This window comes from Heptranchias perlo, chromosome 28, assembly GCF_035084215.1.
Source record: "Heptranchias perlo isolate sHepPer1 chromosome 28, sHepPer1.hap1, whole genome shotgun sequence".
NCBI lineage: Eukaryota > Metazoa > Chordata > Chondrichthyes > Hexanchiformes > Hexanchidae > Heptranchias > Heptranchias perlo.
Window position 1 is genome coordinate 20,709,046 of NC_090352.1, and position 26,205 is coordinate 20,735,250.

The 26,205-nt window shown below is 40.3% G+C and overlaps 1 protein-coding gene across 1 annotated transcript in view; it reads right to left on the reverse strand.

The window, feature by feature from the left end:
- Positions 1-26,205, reverse strand: part of si:ch211-283g2.1 (sodium- and chloride-dependent GABA transporter 1) — an 81,471-nt gene that overhangs the window by 28,108 nt on the left and 27,158 nt on the right. Inside the window, exons 2-4 of the mRNA XM_068008181.1 lie at positions 25,412-25,546; positions 24,864-25,071; positions 3,885-4,017 (exon numbers count right to left, since the gene is read on the reverse strand). Coding sequence (XP_067864282.1) covers positions 3,885-4,017; positions 24,864-25,071; positions 25,412-25,546 — 476 coding nt within the window. The remainder of the gene's footprint in view (positions 1-3,884; positions 4,018-24,863; positions 25,072-25,411; positions 25,547-26,205) is intronic.

The window sequence follows — 26,205 nt, forward strand, 5'->3', positions numbered from 1 at the left end:
ATTCGGAGTATTGTGTTCAGTTTTGCATGCTGCACCGTAGGAAGGGTAGAGAGGCCTTGGAAATAATCCAGTGATGATTGGTTAGAGTGGTACTTGGGATGAAGGGTTTTGGTTATAACGAGAGACTAGGTAAACTTGGTTGTTTCTTAGAAATGAGGAGATTAAGTAGTGATTTGATTGAGGTGTTAAAAATAATGAAGGGATAAACTAGATAGGGATAGGAATCCGGAACAAATGGATATAATCTCAACTAATTCTAATTTTAAAGTTAAAAGAAAATCCAGGAAAAATTACATTACACAAAGGGTTGTGAGAATGTGAAATATACTTCCCAGAAGGTCATAGATGCAGATTAAATTAAGGAATTCAAACAGGAGATAGATACCTAATTGGGGGAAAAGGCTATTAAGGGATTATGGAAAAAGGGCAGAGAATTGGGAGTAATAAAGATAAAGAACGGCCATGATTAACAAAATAGAGCAGGTTTGATGGGCCGAATGGAATACTCCTGCTTCTGTGGAGCTTAATTTGTTTATGCACCACTGCAGCTTTAAAACAACATTAGAATACCGATTACATCAAGTGCATTTTCCAGAAATGTAGAAATCAGACACTTGGTGCCTGTAGATACAAGCTTCATCACATATCATTTATGGATTAAGTGACTATGTAAAATGGAAGCCCATGTGTTAATTAACACAAATCTCATTTTCAGTCTCTGAGATGCCAGCTGACTTAGCAATTCAAATGCTAACCGTTTCGAATGAGGGAATTTCTATTGAGTTTTAATGTTCATTACCCAAGTAATGAAACAGTCTCAGCCCATAATGAAACTATTAATAGCAATAGAGGTAGCTACAATACCATCAATTCACTAAACACAGAACAAAATGGATAGCATGATACTACCACAGCAATGGTGACCTAAGCACTTTGCTGCGGTAGTATCATGCTATCCATTTTGTTCTGTGTTTAGTGAATTGATCGTATTGTAGCTAACTACCTCTATGATAACAAACGTTATCATTTTGATGCAAAAGTTTGGCATCAATTTTAACAAAATGGAACTTAGCCTGTAATAGTGTTACCCAATGGTGTGTTAAGTAATCATGTACTACAAGTTCTTTAATGTTTAACAATATAACAATGTTTACTTTTTAGGTTAATTAAAATAATCAAATTCAAACAGGATAGTTCCACCTTTATTCAAATGTTTTTTCACCCTGTATAAAATAAAATCTATTTCTTGCTTCACATTCTGCACGGCTCCTGTACATATAGTTTATTAACTATAAAGTATAATATAAACACCATTGGGCTAGCTAGAGTAAATAAATCAGCCAATGTTCTTTCTACTGATCACTATCTTGTGACCACTGCTGGAAAGTTCATGCATTTGGATGGAATTAGATTTGGGTATATTACTGTCCATGGTCATACAGTCCACTGACTGTCAATGTCCAGGCTCAGGTATGAGGAACCTTCAGCTGTGAGAGGCCAGTACAGTGGAAAGGCCAGAAGAGTGTGGAGTTTAGCCTCATTGGAAGTGATTGGGGCACAAACACTGACATTTTGATTTAAACGTTCTTGTAATTTGATATAAAATTTACTTCTAATTTATTGAATTTAGTTGTTTAATACAAGCAGCTAGTTAAACTCATATGACAAAGTTTTGGGCTAACAATACTAAAGATAATCATGAAGAATTTGGAAAATATAGTGGGGAGATAAAAAAGGAAATACAAAAGGCTTAAAGAGAATATGTAAAAAGGCTAGCAGATAATATAAAAGGAAATAGTAAGGGCTTCTATAAGCACATAAAAAGAAAAATAGTTAAAGAGAGGGTAGGACCGTTCAGGGATGAAGAAGAGTCTAATTGCGGAGGACATGACAGAGACATTATTGTTTTTACAATTGATAGGGGAAGTGAGAATGTAGGTGTACTTGAGGAGGATATGGAACAATTGATAGAGATATCTGTAGGAAAGGAATTAGCTGCTAAAAAGTTAGCAGAATTCAGAAAGTATAAATCACTTGCCTCGATAGCATGCACCCTAGGCTGCTGAAAGAAGTCAGAGGAGATAGCAGAAGTTATGACCACAATTTGTCATTCCTCCTTAAATATGCAAACTGTACCTTGTGACTGGAGAGAAGCCGATGTAGCAACCTTGTTCAAGGAAGGAAAGAAGGATAAACCAGGCAGCTATAGGCCAGTTAATCTAACAACAGTTGTGGGAAAACTCTTAGAATCTGTAATTCCAGATAAAGTTAGCAAGTATTTAGAAATGTGTGGGTTAATCAAGGACTTGTATGACAAATCTAATAGAATTTTTTGAAGAAGTAATTGAATGACTAGAAAAAGGGAATGTAGTGAATATAGATTTTCAGAAGGCATTCAATAAGGTATCTCATAAAAGGCTTTTTAGAAAAATCCTGGTGTATAGTACAAGAGGAAATGTAGCCACGTGGATAGAAATTTGGTTGCAGTACAGGAAACAGTGTTAGGGTAAATGGGTGTTGCTTGGATTGGGAAAGAGTTGGAGGTGGTGTACCCCCAGGGTGTTGCTGGGTCCACTTTTGTTCTTGGTACTTTTAGGAAGATGTAGACTGGTTAACAGAATGGTCAGACAGGTGACAGATGCAATTTAATGTGGATAAGTGTGAGGTAATATATTTTGGGAGAAAACATAATTAATAGACATTGAAGGGTGTGGATGACCAAAGTAACCTAGGGGCTCAAATACATAATTCCCTGAAAGTGCAGGTAGGCCTTCAAAAAAGCCAACAGCATTTTGGGCTTTATTAATAGGAGCATAGAGTACAAGAGTAAAGAAGTAATTATAAATTTGTACAGAACATTGGTTAGGTCACAGTACTGTGTGTAGTTCTGGGTACCCTATTATAGAAAGGACATTAAAGCCATATAAAATATACAACTTAGATTCATTAGGATGATGCCAAAGGTTAAAAAATAGTTATGAAGAGAAACTTGAGATACTAGGACTATTTCTATTGGAGCTGAGAAGGGTAAGACGAGATTTAATAGAGGTTTTTAAAACTGTGAAGGGTTTTGATACAGCAAATATGTGAAGACTACTTACTCCTGTTGGGGAGTCAGTGAGAATAGGTTATCAATTTTAAATTGTCACTGAGAGGGTGAGTAGAGAGATTAAGAGAAATGTCTTTATGCAGAGGGTTGTTGGAGCAAGAAGGAAAGAAAGAACTTGCATTTATATAGTGCCTTTCACGACCTTAAGACATCACAAAGCAATTTTTCACAGCCAATGAAGTACTTTTGAAGTGTAGACAATGAGGTAATACAGGGAAATAAGGGAGCCAATTCGCACACAGCAAGGCAGCAATGTGATAAATGACTAAATAATTGTCTTTTAGTGATGTTGGAAGTGGTTGAGGCAGATATCATTGCATCTTTTAAGAAAACATTAAATAGTTATTTGAAGTAGAGGAAGATATAGGAGTATGGGGAGGGAACTAACAATGGGATTAGTTTTGGATTGCTCCAACAAACAGTGACACGATGGGCCAAATGACCTTCTTTTGTGTTATAAATTTCTATTATTCTAATAGGCGCATTGACGAGGCACAAGAGGAAATCTGCTGCTGAAGGAATCATACTCCAGTGAGAGTCAGAACCTTAGGGAGAGGAGGGGAGATTAGAAAACTGGGAAATAAAAGTTAAGCACAATAGAATGTACTGTAATGAATATTTTGATTTGTTAGGCTTAGGATGCAACTTCTGAAGATCTTTATCATATCACAATTCTGGTCAAAATTTATCTTCTGTTGTTTGATAAAATGAGCAATAGCCCAAATAATGATTAGCCATCTATATGAGACAATATAATAACTGACTGTAAACCTACCTTTCCAGTCCACGTAACCCCTTTAAATATACAGAAATAAACAATCACCCAGGCAAGGGTGAGGAGACCACAAAGTTCCCAGCGCATATTCCCAAGGTTATCCAGGCCATTTGTCTTCTGCAGAACATTGTAACTAAATAAATGAGGCAAAGATAATGTAATTTCAGTGATCACAATTCATTTACAAGTAGATTTTTCTTCTCCATTGTTAGTAATGACAATAAGTAGAAACTGAGATGAGAAAAGATAGTTGAAACAGAACAACTGAAATGAAATACAACAAAGAAAAGCAAGCAAAATTAATGAGTTGTCCAGACTTTTCAATGGCCCAGATTTTCCTCTGAGCGGCGAACGGACGGCCCCCGCCAGGTTAGACTTGCACTTACCCATAAATTGCTCTTGGTTTTATTCAGAGCAAGTTCCTCTCAAGAGACGCTGAATCCAAATCAGTGCCATCTACAGGGCATCTGGGACCTGTGCGATCGGGGCAAGCAACTGTCTATCCCCTTAACCAATCAGATTAAAGCATGTTAATAAACAGCGCAGAGTCAAAACCAGGAAGTGTAAGTTAGAATAGTGAATTCAATGTCAGATCAGGTACAGAAAGCGAAATAAGAAGTATTGAATTAAGAGACAGAGATAAAAGAGACAGAAAAGTAAAAAATTTTTAAAATTATTTTAAAAATCTCCAACAACAATTAAAATCTGAAGGAACGAGACTTCCCATTTTTAAAGGTTAATTTTCAGTGCCAGAGAGGTTGTTTGACAGTCATTAAGACTTACCGTGCCATTAAAAGTGTGCTTAGACTTAAATAACTTGTGCCTTTTTTTGGCGAGATTAGTTCGTATCCATCAGGTCAGTACAGGAACTTCTCACTGTTCCATTCATTTGAACAGTGAGTCAGCAGGCGAGATGTCATTCTCGTGAAGCTTATGGAGGAGCAGGGCAACTGGTAGAGCAACTTCCGGATTTCCGCGTTCAACTGCACATAGGCGGTCGTAGAAATTGCTCTACCATTTGCACTGAAATAACAGTGAGCACTGTTAAGCACGCCGTTATTTTTGCAACAAAATCCATAATTTCACTCAAATTAACACGGAGACTTGAAATAATCCTGTGCTAGTGGATATGAGGAAAAAGAAAACTAAACTCTACAAAGAGGAATTAATTGTGCACTGCAAACTATCTGTATTTTCAATTGGACATTAAACTGCTGAGTTCCACATACAAGAAGTCATATAGAATTTCCTCATGCCCTATTAAATCGTCAACCATTATAATAGACTTCAAGAAATGTCCCAAAGCAAATGTCATGCATAAAGGAGACTGCACAAGATGCAGCACACTGTGATTCCTTGTGGAATCCACATCACTGACATGCAGCAAGAAATCAATGCAAAAAGAACAAGAGCTAAATGTACACAATGCAAATGCTACTACATAACGCAAACTAAATGAGATTTCCCCTGTTTTAGCTTTTCATTACAGTTTTATCACTTGTGCCTGGATGAAACAATAAAACAGATCTGTGCTCTGCAACTAAATGTTCAACTTAGGCAACCTAATAATGAAGAAAAAAACTGCAAGTTACACCTATATGGAAGCAGGGCAGAAGGGATCAGACAAGGGAGTCTTTTTATGCACATAACATGAGATCTGAGGCTGCAACACTTCTTGTTTCGGAAAAAAAAAGGGTATTTAAAGTGTAACTGCATGTTAAAATGAATGAGTTAGGCCATTGTATGTATCACCTTAATGGGATGAATAGACATTTCTTGTCCTTAACTTTTCTTATCTTATACCTGACTAGGGAAAAATGGAGTCACAAGAATGAAGTTATATTTACATAAAACAGATCAATATTCATGGAAGGCTCCATCGCTTCTCATAGAAACTGTATTCTCAGTTAAACACCATTGGTTAGATAACATAAGACCAAAGAAATAATTGGAAATTGACCATCATTAAAAGTAATGATAGCATTACAATGGAGAACCTTAGAATGAGATTTATTATTGTGGGGGAAGTAGTGTGGCAGTTGAATCCTTGGTTTGTATAAGAATCACAAGATAAGTTCAGATGAGGAAGGCCTTTCAGCCTATTTTTTATTTGTACTTGAGATGTAGGCAACATCGTTGGGGCCGCATGTATTGCCCATCCCTAGCTACCTTGAGAAGGTGGTGATGGCCTTCTTGCTTTATTGCAATTGTTTGTACAACTGAGTGGCTTGCTAGGCCACTTCGGCAGGCATTAAGAGTCAAGCATGTAATGTGTACTAAAGTCACTTATCAGCCAGAGCGGGTAGGGATAGCAGGTTCCCTCCAACTGATTTGACAATATAACATATATAACTATTGTCTTGTTTGTTGACACCTCATACTGTATTAACATGGTTAGTGATGAGGTAACTAATTCCACTAGGTAACTTTCAACTTCCCCCGTGGCAAGTTCTATCCCACATGTGCCCCCAAAAAAGTCTATAAGGTTGGTAAGGCAAGAGCTACTCCTTCTAAAAGAATGCTGGTTGCCATTTACTCTGCTATTTTTACATAGGTATTCTTCCATTTTGTTTTTGTTTATTAATTCCATTAGTTTACCAATTATTGAGCTGAGGCTAATGGGTTTATAGTTCAAAAGCAAAATACTATGAATGCTGGAAATCTGAAATAAAAACAGAAAATGCTGGAAATACTCAGCAAGTACGGGTTTCCCGGATGTCCTTACGATTTTGACGTAAGGAAGTCTTTTATTTTTTTGTCAATTTCCCGCCCGACAGGCCAGCCTGATTGACAGACTGGCCTCAGTTGGACAGGGGAAGAGGAAGGAAGCGGGTGCGAGAAGGTAAGTCTTAGATTGGGGGGGGAGGGGGGTTGGGGTCGGGGTCGGCAGGTCGGGGGTCATTGGGGGGGTGGGGGTCATTGGATCATGGGGGGTCGGGAGTCACGGTCAGGAGTCATGGGGGGTCGGGAGTCATCGGGGGTCATGTGGGGTCGGGTTGGAGTCATCGGGGTCGGGAGCCATCGGGGGTCAGGGTCGGGAGTCATCGAGAGCTAATGGGGGTCGGGAGTCGTCAGGGTCGGGGGGGTCGTAGATCGTGGGGGAGATTGTAGATCGTGGGTGCAGGTCATAGGTCGTTGGGGGGGGGGTGTGCTGCAGGTAGGCTTGTTAGGTCTGGGGGAAGCACTCCTGCTCCTCCGGGCCCACAAGCAGTGCAAAAAGGTACTTACCCGCTGTTTCTGGCCTTCTCGCCTCCTCTAATGTGGTGAGAAGTAGAAGGCCGGGAAACCCCGACCCCCGGGGTTAAAAATAAAAAAACTGTAAAAATGGAGGCCCACAGCCTCCTTGAAAGCTTTCAGTGATCGACTCGTCTCCCCGCCCCCAACCCACCCGTTTTTCCGAGTTAAAATTCAGGCCAAGGTTTTAGGTCGATGGCCTTTCGTAAGAACTAGAAGAAGTTAAAGATTTAACAGTTTTTAAGCAAGTACAGAACCAGAGAAAGGGGGGGTAGGAAAGAACAAAAGGGATGGTCTGTGATAGGGTGGAGGGCAGGAGTGATTAAATGACAGAAGGGATGATGGAGCAAGACAAGGAGGGTGGTAATGGGACAAGTAAAGAAATAAAAGATGGGTCTAGAGGAGTTGTAAATGGCAACAGCAGAACCATTGCCAGCAGCTGCAGTCAAAAAAAGAGAGGTCAGAGTGGGAGTGGGATGGAGAATTAAAATGGCAAGCGACCGGAAGGTCAGGGTCATGTTTGTGGGCTGAACGGAGGTGTACAGCAAAGCGATCACCCAATCTGCATTTGGTCTCCCCTCTCTGTCCTTGGCCTCCTACACTGTTCCAATGAGGCTCAACTGAAGCTCGAGGAACAGCACCTCACCTTCTGGACTCAACATTGATTTCAATAACTTCAGCTCATAACCACTGCTCCCATTTTTTTTCAGACAGCCAGTGCTGCTAATGGTTCTGCTGTTGCCTCTAGACGCATCTTTTGTTTCTTTACTTGTCCCATTACCATCCTCCTTGTCTTGAATCATCATCCCATTTGTCATTTAATCACTCCTGCCTTCCATCCCATCACAGACCTTTTTTGTTCTTTCCTCCCCTTCCTCCCCCCCCCCTTTCCCTGGCCCTATACTTGGTTAAAAACTGTTCAATCTTTAACTTTTTCCAGCTGTGACGAAAGGCCATCGACCTGAAACGTTAACTCTGTTTCTTTCTCCACAGATGATGCCTGACTTGCTGAGTATTTCCAGAATTTTCTGTTTTTATTTTGGGCTTATAGTTGCCAGCTTCGGTTTTGTTGCCAGTTTGAATATGGGAACTACATTTGTCTGTTTGCAGTCAATTGGAACTTCCTCAGTGTTCACTGATTCCAAAATGGCAGTCCCTCATAAATCTCTTCTTGTATTTCTCTAAATATTGCATGCACAAACCAAACACAAAACAAATAACTGAACTATCTGTCCTTAATGCTTGTCTTCAGAATTTTCTCAAACTGATTAAGCAGAAATAGTGATTGAAGGACAATGTATGACCAGGAAAAACTGATAACACAACATGAAGAGTTCTGGAAACCCATGTCTACAAAACTGCAGTCGTAGTTACCAAGGAGCTAATTATACTGGCCTACACCCTTATGAACTACAATTAAAATTTAACTTTATCATCTACCTTCCATACGTAGATGGGATGACTTCTTTTGTCTTGCTATCCTGGAGAATACTGTGAGTTCTAAGAATGTCCTAGTCAGGTTTTGGTGTTATAAGGGAGATGGAGCGTATGGAGGACCAGCTGGTTCTGGCATTTACTCAGCACTCGCATTTGGCTGGAAAGAGGTGCAATTTTCCTTAAATTTAAAACAAATGATTACCTAGCAACAGCTATTAGTGACGAAGTGGGAAACTCTAAAGTAACTGATTTAATTAAACGTGTTAGAAGCCATGGACTAGAAACAAAAAACTGGAATATTTAATGTTTGGCTGCTGGTAGATAAGAATGCCAACAATACCATTAAATAAATAAATGAAGTAATAAAAGCAAATGATAAAATTAGCAATTAAAGAGGACTGTAAAACTGATGTGAATAATAAAGAAAAGCACTTGCAGCAAGGAGAAGAATTTCTTTGATTGAGATAGATCGGTACAGAATGAATGTGCTAAGCTATTCAATGGACAATAGAGCTCTGACAGCTACACACTGCAGTGGCAATTTCAGAGATAGATGACAATTGGTAACTTCATAAACTATTGGAATATTTCTTTCAATGCAGCCAAATGTACTGAAAAAGAATGTTCTACAATTTTACTCATTTCTCTCTGGTAATAAATAATATATTTGTTTTTTTTCTGAATCAGAATCCGTTTTATTTTTTACCATGGCCACAATGGGGTAAATTTTAACAGCCCGGAAGGGAATGGGGAGGATGATTTTGGGTGAGAAATCTGGAAGGTAAGTGGGCGGGTCACGACTTAATGAGGCTCATCATACGAACAAACATACGAATTAAGAGCATTCGGCCCCTTGAGCCTGCTCTGCCATTTGATAAGATCATGGCTGATCTGATTGCGACCTCAACCCTACTTTCCCATCTACCTACTATAACCTTTAACTCCCTTGTTAATCAGGAATCTATCTAACTCATCCTTAAAAATATTCAATGGCTCTGCCTCCACCGCTTTCTGGGGAAGGGAGTTCCACAGACTCATGACCCTCTGAGAGAAAAAAATTCTCATCTTCTCCGTCTTAAATGGGAGACCCCTTATTTTCGAACTGTGGCCCCTAGTTCTAGTCTCTCCCACAAGGGGAAACATCCTCTCAGCATCTACCCCTTCTAGTCCCCTCAGGATCTTCTACGTTTCAATAAGATCACCTCTCATTCTTCTAAACTCCAACTTGTACAACCTTTCCTCATAAGATAACCCCCTCATCCCAGGAATCAGTCGTATGAACCTTCTCTGAACCACCTCCAAAGCAATTATGTCCTTTCTTAAATAAGGTAACCAAAACTGCACACAGTATTCTTGATGTGGTCTCACCAGTGCTCTGTACAACTGTAGCAAAACATCTCTACTTTTATATTCCATTCCCCTTGCAATAAATGACAACATTCCATTTGCCTTCCTAATCACTTGCTGTACCTACATACTAATGTTTTGTGATTCATGTACTAGGACACCCAGATCCCTCTGTACCTCAGAGCTCTGCAATCTCTCTCTATTTAAATAATATACTGCTTTTCTATTCCTCCTGCCAATGTGGACAAGTTCACGTTTTCCCACATTATACTCCATCTGCCAAATTTTTGCCCATTCACTTAACCTATCTCTATCCCTTTGCAGACTCCTTATGTCCTCTTCACAACTTACTTTCCTACCTACCTTTGTGTCATCAGCAAATTTAGCAACCATACATTCGGTCCCTTCATCCAAGTCATTGATATAGATTGTAAATAGTTGAGGCCCAAGCACTGATCCCTGTGGCACTCCACTCATTACATCTTGCCAACCTGAAAAAGACCCATTTATGCCTACTATCTGTTCCCTGTTAGCTAACCAATCCTTTATCCACGCTAATATGTTACCCCCTACACCATGAGCTCTTATTTTGTGTAGTAGTCTTTGATGTGACACCTTGTCAAAAGCCTTCTGGAAATCCAAGCACCCCGCATCCACAGGATCCCCTTTATCCACGTTGCTTGTTGCTTCCTCAAAGAACTCTAATAATCAGAGGGCTGAGAAGAAGATCGGGGGGGCTGAGGGAGAGATTGGGGGGCTGAGGGAGAGATCGGGGGGGGGGGGTGAGGGAGAGATCGGGGGGGGGGGGGTGAGGGAGAGATCGGGGGGGTGAGGGAGAGATCGGGGGGGGGTGAGGGAGAGATCGGGGGGGGGGTGAGGGAGAGATCGGGGGGGTGAGGGAGAGATCGGGGGCTGAGAAGAAGATCGGAAGTAGCTGGAGATCGGGAGAAAAGTTGAAGGTAGATGGGAGTCCACCATGGGGGGGGGGGGGGGGTCATCATTGGGACGGGGGGGCGGTTGGCCGATCGTGGGGGTCCTGTCGGCCAGATGAACTTCTTGGGCCTGGATGAAGCACTCCTGCTCCTCCTGGCCCACAAGCAGTGCAATAAAGGCACTCACCTCATGGATTCGGTCCTTCCTGCCTGCTTTCACCTGACGTAAATGGGAAGTGATGGGAAACCTGAACAGGTAAGGTTACATTTATTTTATTATTCCAATACACAAAATATTAAATACCTCAAGTATCTCAGTGAGGTACATTGCCCTTTTATGTATTGGCCTGTCGGCTTTAAGTGGGGGCGGGACTTCCTGGTGTCTGCTCTCCACACGCAGGCAAACCTGCCTGAGTTAAACCCAGAAGCAAGTGTGTTTGGGTCGGGATGCAGTCCTGCACTGAAAACAGAGTATTTTCACTCCCCACCTGCCCCCAACCCACCCGTTCTTGGGGGTTAAAATTTACTCCAATATTTTACTTCAATACTGGAAACTAAAACAAGGAAATACAACACATACAAACCTCAGATTAGAACAAGATGTTCAAAAGTGAGTTCATAATGTCCATTGTAATAATTCAGGGCTTTAAATTACAACGTACATCTGAGCTACAAAATCATACGTCAAACAGGTTTTTTTTGTAAAGTTTATACAAATATATATTTTATCGAAAAACACATGTATATTTTAATTTTCATTAATTATTAATTAATTATTAAGTCTGGTGCTAAGGTGGGTAAATAGAGTTGAGGTGCAGATCAGCCATGATCGAACTGAATGGTAGAACAAGCTCAAGGGGCTAAATGGTCTATTCCTGTTTCTAATGTTCCTATGACTCATAACTGGATATAGATTGGCACTAAAATTTGCACTATCACTCAAAGAGGCCATAAAAATGGCAGGTTTGGGAATTGGAGATGTCATGTTGAGCTCATAGATTGCTCTTTTGAGGTTTGAACTGAGGCCTGTTGTTGCATCTCCGGCATCCGCCTGGCCTGTTCAACAGGAAAATCTGGTGCCTGTCCGTCTTTGTGTGGGAGGGGATTGCCCAAACCTCAGCCATGTTCTCTTTGACCCCTGTGTAACAAGGAGAATTGAGATATTTAACAAAATATATTTTAATAGTTTTGTGGGGGGTCCAGGCTGCTTGCCCGTTTAGAGATCGGTACAGCTCATCTCACCGGATATATCACCTTCCAGTATTACGTCGAGTCCCGAATTAGTTCTGGAAATAAGAATTCCCAGTATAATGAGTCCCCTGGCTCTGGCTCTGCACCCAACATCAGATTCCTTATAAGGGGTGGGTGGGAGTTTCACCACTTACAAGGCTGGCTGTAAAATCCCAGATATGCTGGGGACCCAGTGTAACCAGGTACCTGCCAGTGAAAAACTGGAGTTACGGCAGGAAACCGAAGAACCTCAGCCAAATTTTGAGGCCTTGACCTCTTCACCTTGAAACCCCAGTGTGATTTCATTATTAATATGTCTCAATAAAAGATACAGCCCAAGAAACATTAAAGTGGATTGAAACTATAGTTGAGCAATGTGAATAGAACAAACAGTACATTTGCCTGGGACCAGGGAATCAGTGAAAGAAAATAGGAACTGATTCATACGCAAAAGCCACAGGGGTGTATTATCTGGTGTTTTTCTCTGCTCCTCTCCCAAAGATGCTGACTGGTGCAGTACTATTATTATAATACTTGTTCAGTAGCACTTAGAAAACATTGAACCTCATCTTCCAGCGCCACACTGTTACCTATACAAACTGAAGCCAGATTAAATAAAAATGAGGACTACATTATAAAAGTGAGGTATTTTAAAAGGCAAACACTTTTGCATTTGGAGGAAATGATGTGATTGATAATTTGCTGAGTGATGACATTGCTGATCTAACTCAACTAACTTTGTCCAATGTGAAATTTTAAAGGGAAAGATGTCGGTGTATCACATTGAAAATACAATTGGATACTTATTTGAGCACTTCCAATCTGAAGTGACCAGGTAACTGAACTGGATGCAATTGAAGAAGCAACACATAAGAGGACAGCAAACCTGGATAAAAGATTGGAAGTTGTGTTACACTTTGGGCTCATTCCTAACACTCATTACCCATGCTCATTGCAAAAGGCAATTTGCATGGGTAGGCCCTTGCTTCCTATAAAGTGAAATGTAATCTTGTGCCTGGAGTGAAAGAGATGTAGCATCAGACCTAGTCATCTAGCTTTATACCATTCCGATTATACTGGACATAATACTGCACTGCTGATCACTCCACTAAGCCAAAAATGAAGATGCCATCAAAACATTTGGATCTTTTTGGAAAATATAAAATTATACAGAAGTAAAAATAAATCAACTGTTAAATAGAAATACACCATTACTTAAAATTGTTTTCTGAAACCAAAATAACAAAGCATTTTGAAATTCCTTTTCCATAATCCTTACAATTATGTCTTAGGGCATTTTGACCTGCACAGAGTCCCATCTTGCCATACTGATTTGGATATGTGGTTCAAACATGTGAACTAAACCAGCTAGGGTAGGCACTCATATATATTTGGTTTGGAAGCTACTCAAAATTCAAAACCAAATAATTTTCCTCATTAAGTAAGTCTACCCAGTCATGGCAAGAGAATTACCTGCAATGGCTTCTATTCCCATTCTCGCACCATTACTTCTGGAGTGCCCCAAGGATCTGTCCTTGGTCATCTCCTATTTCTCATTTATGTGCTGCCCCTCGGCGACATCATCCGAAAACACAGTGTCAGGTTCCATATGTACGCTGACGACACCTAGCTCCACCTCACCACCAACTCTCTTGACCTCTACATTGCCACTGCTTGTCTGACATGAGCAGAAATTTCCTCCAACTAAATAATGGGAAGACCAAAGCCAATGTCTTTGGTCCCTGCCACAAACTCTGTTCCCTAGCCACCAATTCTGAGGCTGAACCAGATCGTTCGCAACCTTGGCATCCTATTTAACCCCGAGATGAGCTTCCGACCACATATCCACTCCATCACCGAGACTGCACACTTACACCTCCATAACATCACACGTCTCTGCCCCTGCCTCAGCTCATCTGCTGCTGAAACCCTCATCCATGCGTTTGTTCCATCTAGACTTTACTATTCCAATGGTCTCCTGCCTGGCCTCCCATCTTCCACCCTCCATTAACTTGAGCTCATCGAAAACTCTGCTGTCCGCATCCTAACTCGCACCAAGTCCAGTTCACCCATCAAACCCTGTGCTCGCTGACCTACATTGGCTCCTGGTCCAGCAACACCACAATTTTAAAATTTTCATCCTTGTTTTCAAATCCCTCCATGGCCTCGCCCCTCCCTATCTCTGTAACCTCTTACAACCCTCCGAGATCTCTGCGCTCCTCCAATTCTGGCCTCTTGTGCATCCCCGATTTTCATCACTCCGCAGTTGGCAGCAGTGCCTAGGTCCTAAGCTCTGGAATTCCTTCCATAAGCCTCTCTGCCTCTCTCTCCTTCTTTAAGACGCTCCTTAAAATCTACCTCTTTCACCAAACATTTGGTCACCTGTCCTAATATTTCCTTATGTGGCTCGGTGTCAAATTCTGTTTGATAATCGCTCCTGTGAAGCACATGGGTACGTTTTACTACGTTAAAGGCGCTATACAAATTCCAGTTGTTGTTGTAGAAATCTCAGATCAGGTCCCAACAGAGGAGCAAACAAGTTTTTAATCAATTATATTTTTGAGGTAGATAAAGCATGAACTGCCACGCCCCACTCCTCATTCGCCTCATCACCAGACCAATCGCTCTGGTCTGTATTCCTGTAGATAGCCGACTCATGTATCGAGCTTAGTTAATTTCAAGCAGTCAGCTGGCCTTGCGAGGGACTGTATCAAACATATTTTTTTTGGATTTCAGATGCAATTGACTATAATTAGTCTTCCCATCACCTCTCTGACTGTGTATTTGCTTTACCTACCAGCTCCCACACCAAAAGGACAAAAGAAAATTTACAAATCCTAGTGCCCCGGCCTTGCTATAATTTTACTGGAAAGAAATAACATGGGAATTTTATGATTTAAAATGAGACGGAACTCAATTTCTTTCACAACCAACTATATTTATGAATTTTGGTGTGAGGTGATCACAGAGGGCTCCAGCCAATTAGGGTTCCTGCCCCCTTTTCAAAGTCACTAACCTTTAAACTGAGCAGCGACTTGTAATATTCCCACAAATCCCGCAATAAAGGCTGCAGACAATATGTCTCACATGATTTAATTAAACCCAAATAGCTATTCATCAATATTGAATGGAAGCAGTTTCTATTAATGGTCTAAAATGCTTGTCAATGAACGTGACCATTCCAGTTAATTAACCCCTAGAGCTTCCTCTGTTGACAGCTTTATCAATCCACTTATCCAGAAGCATCGTAGTTGGTATGTTTAGAAGTGAACTGATGTATTCTTCCTTGAGCAATATCTTGGATGATGCTGATTTAACCTGGACAAAAATCCATTTTGCCTTGGAAGATAAGCACTGAAATGCTTGAATGGGTCTTCCAGGCAGTACCCGTTTTATATGGGTGCTGAATAACCAGTACATTCTTGCCATGTTCATGGGCTATGGGGAAACCACCTCATTAACATTTCTTTCTGGACACAGTACACACATCCTCTGTACCCATGTCACTGCCTTGTCACATGATGGCACTGAACACTTTGGGCAGGCAACAGGCTTAAGCCTTCGATGTCCAATAACATGGATCCAGCTAGCCCAGTCAGTGCCAGTGCCACCAGCGCTAGGTATCATTGAACGGGCCTCAGTAATCCTTGATTATGATGACCTAATCCATTTTTTTTTTCATTTTCAGAATTCCAAATTTGAAAACATTATTAAGGAGGTGGAGAAGGCGGACTACAGCGAAGGGTCTGAGGAAGCATGTTAAAAATTACTAATGTAATAATTATATGATTACTTAATATATTGCTTGCTCCTAAACAACTGCAGTGGAACTGTTATCTAGCAACAAAACACAGTATTTGTAAATGAGCCTATTCAAACAACCAGGAAACTAGAAACTCTGAATCATTATTTTGCTACAAGGGGAACCAGTTTGACTTCTTAATGTAACTGCATTGGCATTCGTAGAGTGTACCAATTATATCGAGAAAGTGAATTGGAGGCATGTGGCGGCACCATATGTGGTTAAATGATTATCTAGGATTTGTGTTTATCTATGGTATTCAACACTTCGCTTACATAATTAGAGCATGTGGCAGTCAGCTGTGAAGATTTCACAGTATCTGACCCTTTATCTTATTGTGATGTTATTATCTTGCAACGTGCAGTGTCCCATGGAGCATACATAAAGTGAGAGGGAGTGTGCAGAATCATTTTCCAGCAAAAAATTATTTTTTACTGATGGAGGACAAAAAATGGCCATACGAAGTATATAGGCTTGCTACATTCTGTAAGTAAGTCCTAAAAAGGCATCGATATTTTTACAGAATTGTGGCATTGATATGTAAACCTCTGTCCTGATTTGCAGCAGAACATAAATGCACCAGGATAAATACAGTGTAGCAAGCCATAACAGCACGTCAGAAGATTTAGCTTGCCTGGCAGAGAACTTGTTCCTTTTGCTGGTGCTTCTGGCAGGATTGCCAGATATTAGACACGTATCTTTAATGGAAATATTAATATGGGTAAGGGCTGGAAAATTGACTCCCCCTTCCTCTCTTTCCTAGGTACTCTGTGAGGTTTTGCACAATCCATCCATCACCAAGATTAGTTACTTCCACCTCCATAATTTTGCCCACTCCCACTTCTACCTCAGCTCTTCTGCCACTGAAACCCCTATCCATGCTTTTGTCACTTCTAGACATCATTTCTAAAATGAATCCCCTTTCCCTTCACCTTACCATTGGTGGCACAGACTTCAACCACCTTGGCTCAACTCTTCAGAACCCTCCCTAAACCCCTATGCAACCCCTTCTCTCTCTACCTTTAAAAGCCTTTTCAAAAACCCTCTTTTCAACCAACCTTTCAGTCAAGTCTCCTAACTCTTGCACCATGGCCTGCCATTCAGTCCTTTGTTCCTTTTATCTATTTTTCCTGCTCTTCCCTCTGATAAGTGCCTTGAGACGTTTAGTTTTTTTTTGTTCTTTCTCTTGCGAAGTTTCATCCCTGCCTTCCACTCCTTAAGGTGCTGACTCTGTGCTGGGTTATATTTTCACAATTGCCAATCACCCTCCAGTACCTCATCCAAGTGGCCATTCTTTATGTGCAAGCATCAAGTGTCAGCCTACGTGACCTCACAAGGACATCACAGTTGAGCCCGATCTTTTCCTTACTCGATGCCCAGACATGTGAACTTCTAACAGGGGTTTGCTGGTAGCAATCAGAAGGGGGCAGCCCTACCTGCCTTTCTCCTTTTCTCCTCTCCAGCCCAGGGGTGCTGAGACTAATTGCAGGACCCCATGGACCTCCATGGCCAAAATCAGTCAACTCAGCAAGTTGAACCTGGAACTTTACCAGTCTGTATGGCTCAGCTACTCACTGAATAAACTCTCTGAGCCAGCAGGAACATCTGAGCTGCACCTTTTCAGAAAATAAAACAGGACGCGACTGCATTCACTTTACACTGTCCAGATGTTTCAGATTTAAATTTATCAATCCATTTTCATACATCTAAATTTAAAAAAAAAATTCTATATGATCTTTAGCTTCTATTGCTTTAGAATGGCCTGAAGCTTACTCTGTCCACCAGGCTCGAAAAGCTCTTTAGAGGATTACAGTATTTTCTGTAACTAATTTTGAGGTTTCATTTTCTGAAACATTTTACGTCAATTTGCTTAGAAATTAAATTATTTTCCAATCTCATTTGTTTATCTTGTAGAAAGGTGAGAATAACTTTAAAACATCTAAAAGCTTTTTGCAGTTGGTATCTGTGCCAACAAAACTAATTGAGCTGCTAACAGAATTTATTATTATATTTCCCATGTTTTATTCATTATTAATTACAACAAAATGTCTCATTAACAGAACATCATTGAAATAATGATTGATAATTTAGTTTTCCTGTATCTGCTGTGAACAGCGTTAAATAATTAGATGTAGAGTTGAGTATAGGCTGTCAAGAGTATGAATTATTTACTTAATACTGCAGATGTGGAGTCCAATAGTCTCTGGGCTGACACAGTATCACACTGTGGCACTTAAGTATTTCTCCCCAGTTAACCCCATTTTTATCCCCATCTGGGAAATATTGGACAACTGACTTTTCTGATGCCATCATCAAGACTGTTTCACAATCAGGTGGCAGGGGTTTCTATTCAATAGGAAGATTAGATACACACTTGGCTTTTATCTTAAGTGTCAGCTTAGCTCCATTGGTAGCAGTCTCATTTCTGAGTCAGAGGGTTGTAGATTCAAGCTCCACTCCAGGATATGAACACATAATACATGTTGACATTTCAGTGCAGTGCTGATGGAGTGGTGCATTGTCAGAGGTGTTGTCCTTCTGGATGAGACATTAAACTAAGGTGGCATCTGACAGTTCTGGTGGACATAAAAGATCCCTTCGCACTTTTACGAAGAAGAGCAGGAGAGCTTGCCTGGTGTCCTGGCCAACATTCACCTTTCAGCGAACTGATTCAATGGTCCTTTAGCTCATTACTGTTCATTTGTTTTTGGGTAGTGGGCGATGCTGGCAATGCTGCATTATTGTCTATCCCTGGTTGCCCTGAGAAGGTTGGGGTTGTGGGGTAAATTGGCTGTTGTGTGCATATTGGTTGTTGTGTTTGCCTACAAAACAACAGTGATTTCATTTTAAAGTAATCCATTGGTTGTGAAGCACTTTAGGAACCCCCCCCCCCCCACACAACCAGCCCCATCCAAGATAGAATGTCTAGCATACAACTATGTTCCAACCAATAGCCTAGTTGAGAAATGACAAAACTCAACTAACCGAGATAAGTAACTTCAAATGAGAGCCAGGCATTATGGCCATCTGATTGAAAGCCCACTGCCCTACAAGCACATCGTTCATAGCATATTAACTGCACCATTTTGTTGTAAAGGTCAAAGAATGTAACTTGCAGAACTAAGACTCAGAGGAGCCTGTTGCCATTCAAACATAATGATGAGTTACTAACGAGGAATACTCAGCAAGCGAATGTAACTGTATTAGCACCATTTTAGAGTACTGATAACATTGTGAACTACTACACAGAAATACATTCAAAATGATTGGAAATATATAGCACTGCATTAGAAAAACATTCAAAATATATATTAATATAGAAATAGACTGAGCAGTTCCATACAGTTTGAATAGAAATGTAAATAGCCTAAATGATCCATGGGATGACCTGGAGGCTTTAATATAAAAGAGTAAAACTAGTGCTCTGGATTGCAACATGTTGGAATTGAAACTATTTTTTTGTGCAAATTGAGAAATGAAAATTATGTTCTAGTTTACGTTATGATGCAGAAAAGCTATTGCAGTCTACAGGACGACATCATGTTCAAAGAAACACCACTACAGACCCAATATAATATGTCATGTCATGATTTATGCTAAACATCTACAATTTCAGTCACATTGTGTACATTTACATGCTTGGAACTTAATATGACAGGTGTGGCAGGAACCCAATGCACTCTATAGCTGTCCCCACTGTTGTAAAAATCTACCTCAGTTCAAACCTCAACCTTGGGCTTAAATGAGCAGCCTATATGCACTGGGAACATTTCTACTTTCTGTACTGAGGATCTCTTGCAGTAGAATTGAAAATTAGTAACAATTAGCGGGGATAAAAACCAGTACTGTGAAGAGTCCCCCTCATGAAACACAAAACCGTGTTTATTCTTTCAGATGCTTGTGTATATTTCCAGCATGTTCTGTTTTTATATTGGTAACAATTAGTCCTGAATGCTGAGTACTTTAGTGCTGTGGACTCATCGCTATTAAAGACTGGGGTGACAGACTGATTTTGCTTAAGACAACAAAAAAAATTACAGATGAGAGGCTTTCAAATCACCTGTCTGAGGTGATTTCTACCTCCTGTCTCAAAGGTGCAAGAAGAATGTTATGAACCACTAATTCCCTCAAACTGTCACAGAGAATGTGATTTCTGAGCAACTAAAATAGAACTTTCGTGGTAGCAGAGAATTTTCATTGAGATTAGGGATGAGGCAAGCTGTTTCCAGGTTTCTGTGTCTAACCTTTCCTCCTAAGTGCATTGCCGATAAATGACCTGAGGATAATTAAGTATGCTGCCTCTTACGCCACTATAAATGAGCTATAACAGTCAAGTTTTACAAATCATTATTATTGATCTTGGCTTCATTCTCCTGATCATTCTGTGTTCTTTTGGTGACTAGGGAGTGTTCAGATTGACACCAGTAGATGGCACTAATATGTAAAGTAAATATTTTTTATACCTGTGAATCATTGTTTTTAACCTAAGTTTTTGTGAGTCAATTGGGGAGGCAGGAAACCAGCACTACAGCATTATGACTGGCTGAAATATTTGACCGTACTAAATTCCTAGCAGATTCATACTATTATAATAACATACAGCTTCAGAAGGGAACTTTGCAGGTTTATTTTAGGAACATCGGAACAGGAGTAGGCCATTCAGCCCCTCGAGCCTGTTCCACCATTCAGTTAGCTCATGGCTGATCTGTATCTTAACTTCATCCACGCATCTTGGTTCCATAGCCCTGAATAACCATGCCTAACAGAAATCTATCAATCTCACAGTTTAGTGGACTCAGCAATGTCTCCATCTAGAGAGTGAGGTATGATAAAGACCTATATTCTAATATCATGTTGAACTACATTTATTTTTCTCCTCCAGTTTTCTCCCTCTTGAAGGTTGCAGCTCATGTTGGGCTATGTTTCCAAGCTTGTTGGCAGGTCTGCAGTACCTCACCCAGTGACCGGGCTTCATGTGCAAGCCTGGACAAACAGTGCTAGCAGGTTATCAGCCTGTCGCTGTCCAAACCAAAGGTTCAACACATGCACTTCCAGCAAGGGCCACTGAAAGGTAATCTTAGCAAAAAAATACAAAGTAGAGAACATCACATTATACTTATGTCTATTTTTCAATATAATTAGCTAATAGAGGAAAACAAATCCCTGTGTGTTAAATCAATTTAATTGAACATTTCTAAATTCAATTTCATAACTGCTTTTTTGTTATAAATATTTCTTTCAGTTTATGAAAGAAAATTAAGATATTTTTAAAAATATGAACATAATTACAATCTGCTTGGGCTCATGTAAGTATGTGTAGTTTGTGTGCACTACAGCTGTCTGGGATATTTAATCACATTCTTCTATTCCCTAGGTGCAACCCCCAGAGAGACAGGGGAAGGGGTTATCAGGGAATTATGGACCTCCAATTTTTTTTAGCATGGATAATGTTCCTCATCCTAGAATTCTTTATTCATTATTGTGTCCCTGGTCGAATACATTTAATTTTTTCACTCATTTGCAAAAATGCTTTGGTCAGCAAAATTATTTCTTCCCCTTGTCCCACAGTGGATGACTAAGTGTGTACAGCTAGCTGATATGGATGATATTGGAACAGTGAGATTGAATTGTAGCCTTTTACTCACTCCTTAGTAACCATTTGTTTGTAGTTACTACAATTTTTTTTAATTCATTCATAGGATGTGGGCGTCGCTGGCAAGACCAGCATTTATTGCCCATCCCTAAATGCCCTTGAGAAGTTGGTGGTGAACCTCCGCCTTGACAACTGAATGGCATGCTAGGCCATTTCAGAGGGCAATTAAGAATCAACATTGCTGTGGATCTGAAGTCACATATAAGCCAGACCGGGTAATGACGGCAGGTTTCCTTCCCTAAAGGACATAAGTGAACCGGATGGGTTTATACAACAATCTGGTAGTTTCATGGTCACCATTACTGATATTAGCTTTTTATTCTAGATTAACTGAATTTAAATTCCCCAGCTACCCTGGTGGGATTTGAACTCATGTCTCCAGATTATTAGCCCAGGCCTCTGGATTACGAATCCAGTAACATAACTGTTATGCTACCATACCCATTTAATAAAATTGAAGCAACCTAAGGATATTTCAAAATTATAGCAAATTGACACTGATTGTAGGTAGTAAGACTTCCAAGTTTAAGGTCTGCCTTAAATATTCTGCTGGGTACAGTGGTGCTGGTCGCTCCCGTAAGTGATCTGAAAATCTTCCGTTCAGGAGTGTGCCCATACTGACCAATATCTAACTGTACGACAGCGTAACCCTAGGATGTAACACTGGTATCCCCTGGTGATCTGAAATGGATAGCATATCTTTTGCATATACTCTCACATGTGCTTCTCAATCTTTTTGAAAGTGATGATGTGGAGATGCCGGTGATGGACTGGGGTTGACAATTGTAAACAATTTTACAACACCAAGTTATAGTCCAACAAATTTATTTTAAATTCCACAAGCCATACCGTTCACCTGAGGAAGGAGGGAAGCCTCCGAAAGCTTGTGGAATTTAAAATAAATTTGTTGGACTATAACTTGGTGTTGTAAAATTGTTTACAAATTTTTGAAAGTGAACTGAAACACATGGTGAGATGAGACCTGATATGAATCGTTAAACTGCATTATTGTACAAACAGGTGAACATACAGAGCAGTCGTTTAAACAACTTCGACTTACTTAGCTCAAACTCGCTTTTCTCCTTGATAAAGACCAAAATATCTTTCATGGGCTGACTTAATTGTTTTGGCATTATCTTTCTTTGAGATGACTTTCAGCTGCAAAAACTGACCTGCATTTTTGTTTTGCTTTCAGCACCAGGCCAAGGGCTTTCTTCCACAATCTCTTTTTCAAAACTTGACTGTCCATGTGGCCCTTTGTTCTTTGTCCTGCCCAGTCGGGCTGAGACACTGACTTCCTCCCCATAGTGATTCGCCAGCAGTCAATAAAACTGGTTACCTCTCCTCCCCTTGGGGTTGAATTTTAAAGAGGAAACTTCCTGCTGTTCTCAAGATGAATGGGAGTCATCCTAACTAATGGGCTTGGGAAAAGACAATTGACTCTCATTGTATCAGTTGTGAATTTCATAAGCCAGCCCGTCTGCCTTTAATGCACATATTCAATGCCTGCAGCTTGTGCCCTTCCTTTTTAAACCTATGTGGTTTTCCTTAATTTAATTCCATAAAACCTTTCTACGAAGAACAAAACTGATCAAAAATCCGAAATGTGGCAGAGACACACATGCACAGAACTCACTGTAATAGCATGAACTTTCAATGTCCTTATCTTGAATTCACATTTCTCAATGCTAGGACTGATGAAGAGGCAGCTCTCAGAACGCATACACTCGGAATTATTTACCACTCTTTCTCAGAGATGGACATGAAGTCATATCTTTGGAGTTATAGGCACTGGTTTTAAAATCACACCAAAATTAGGGCTTTGTACACCCATGCCTCAGGTGCAATCATGATCTGTAGCACGGGAGGCAGGTTAAGTGGAATTTTGCGATGGGATTCCCTCTCCCAATCTCAATAAACTACTGACATGGGAAAAACGTTGCTCCTCAATTTGCTCACCTTTCTTGTAAGGCCCACCAAGCATGGCACAAACCTAAGCAGCAAACTGAAGATATCATTTGAAGCATTGCACACAACCATTGCCCTTTTTGCACACTGTCGTTCATTGTGCCTAAGCTGGTTGGGACATTTCTCTTCCAGGCAGAGGTGGCAGCAAACAGATGCTGAGGGGGTTTCTCAATGGGATTAGCAGCCATGGCTGCAGAGAATAGTTCTGTTCTCCTAAGAGTGATCCTGATGTTCCTTCTTCAAATAATGTGGGCACCATGGGAACTGCACAAGGAAGGCATCATGGTTGCTTCCTGGATAGCAGCTACTGATATGCACAATTACATTTCTGTGGTCAACTCCTAAACATAATTGAGTGCAAACCGTTTCTCTTCATGAAGGGCATGGGGTTGATATGAAGAGTCTGATGCTCACATGGGTACCGAATGTAACTTTTTGTATTCAAGAGAATCCTCTGATAAATGCAGGTACAAGTTCCAAAGTACTCACAGGTCCTAAGGGAGTCACACATCTGGCAAATACATCTTAAGGGTTGTTGCACCTACTTTTGTTGCCCCCCCCTTACAAAGTCATCTCCTTTATCTCAATTATGCAGTGTGTTCGTAACCTCCAAAGAAAGACTCATCCTCACCACTTTGTGAGATGTGATGACAAAGCCAGTAAAAACCAATAATAATGAAGAGAAATTTTGGCAGAGAGAAAAAGAAACAAAATACAACAATGGAGGGCTACCCAGCAAAACCAACCAATGCATGGAGCAAAATGCTGCAAAGGATACATGAAAACACATTAACAAAAGATTTTTCCAAAGGCCTACTGTCTACCTTTAAGAAGCCTGATTCCACAGGAAAGTACCTGGGATTCTCATTCGCTGAGATTTTAAAAGGTGAGGCTCACGCTGTTGGCGGAGCCTCTTCCAAACATATAAGGTTTGACCTGGATTTTAATTTTTAAATTATGCTGTGCATCTGATTTTTTGACCGCTGACTATTTGTTTGAGGCTCAGATGTGTTAATTGCATCCATGCGGTTTATATCAATTAGTGTTAATTGTATTCAGATGGTCCGTATCAATTGGGGACTCTCTTGTACCCATTTATAAGAGAGCTGATATAGGGTGTGGAGTGGTTGTAATGTGGATCTCTCTGAATAAAGATTTGGAAGCAACTGAAGACCAGGCTCTAGTATTCTATCCTTCACCTGGCTATCCAAATTATTACAAGGTGGTGGTGCAGGCCGTCATGAGATGACGCTCTTGTCTTTTTACAGGTGTAAGTAGGGCATCTACCACACTTTGCAGAAATACTTTTTCCTTTTGGTCCATCACTTGTAAAAGAAAAGTTACCATTTTAATATATAAAAACATGGAGGACTTACTCAAAGAATTGCTGGCTAGCTGAGACAGTGAGGTTGCTGGTGGTGATACTCTCTGTGCAGGTTTCTGGAATGTTCCAGGTATTGTTGCAGCTGTGCCAAGGCAGCGGGTTCTGAAAAGAGTGGATGAGATAATAAAGGGCCCAGCTGATGATGAGGTTGTAATATGTGCACATAATAAAGGAAATGGCCACTGTTGCTACACCAACACCTAAAGGAAAAAGAATAGAAGACATGTATGCTGATACTGAAAACATTGTATAGAGGAAAATTCATTATCTGCCATATCGGAGGGGATAACAAAACAAATATAATGATGCTATACACTAAGTACTGCCAGTAAGGTATAGAAACCTTTACTTGTGGAGATATAGCCCATTCTTGTTTGGTCCCCGAACTATATTTCATGCTTTCGTTACCACTGTAGCTCAAGTGCACCAGTTGTATAATATAGCAGTTTGAGTTGATTTTTTTTTTAGAATTTCTTTGTTTTTAGCCCTATCACTTCCAAGGATAACTGGCAAGTCTGTGGGTGAATCTATTATACTGACCTTTCAGTAGTGGACAGAGTTTGGCTAAGGCTTCAACTGGTCCAGCCCTTAAATACTGTCCAACTGATATTTCCAAGTAGAGAAGTGGGATTCCAAGCAGGACAAGCATAATGAAGAAGGGAATCAGAAATGCCCCTAGAGGAGAAGAGATACATGAGATTAAAGTGAATAAAATTGCAAATTACTCCAGTGATTTGTGGTGTAGGGCAGTAGTGATGTGGATTGAGGCGTTACTTCATCTTGGCATTCAAAACCCTCTAAAGTAGACTTCCTTCCTTTCTGCACTCTCAAAGATAATTTGCTGCATTTTGGTTTATGTATGTCTGGATAGCTTCATTCCACTCCTGCTCAGTCCCTACAATTAGAGAGAATGGGTTGCAGCAAGTTATTACAAATGTGGTAATATGGTAAATATAATAATTGTAGTATGATAATTCCCCTTTTTGATCACAATTTGGTCAATCTTTCCCATCAGTGAGATCATCTATTTCTCCTCACACCGCCGTTCAAGTGATCTTTTTGCAGTCCTTCTCTCCTTCCCTGGTATTTGCTGACTCATGACCAAGCTGAAATAGCTTCTTGTAAAGACATCATTTACTTTTCCCATTTCATCCCTCGATTCTCTCAACTCTCATAGATGTGTTCTTGCAATAGAAATTCAGTTTATTATATTAATATCTTAAATAATGTGTATTAACTGTTCCCCATACACTAAACCCAATCAAATGCTTTTTAATAAATTAAAAATGCAAGGTATGAGAAATGGTTATTTCATTGGGACCAGTTCTGTGGCA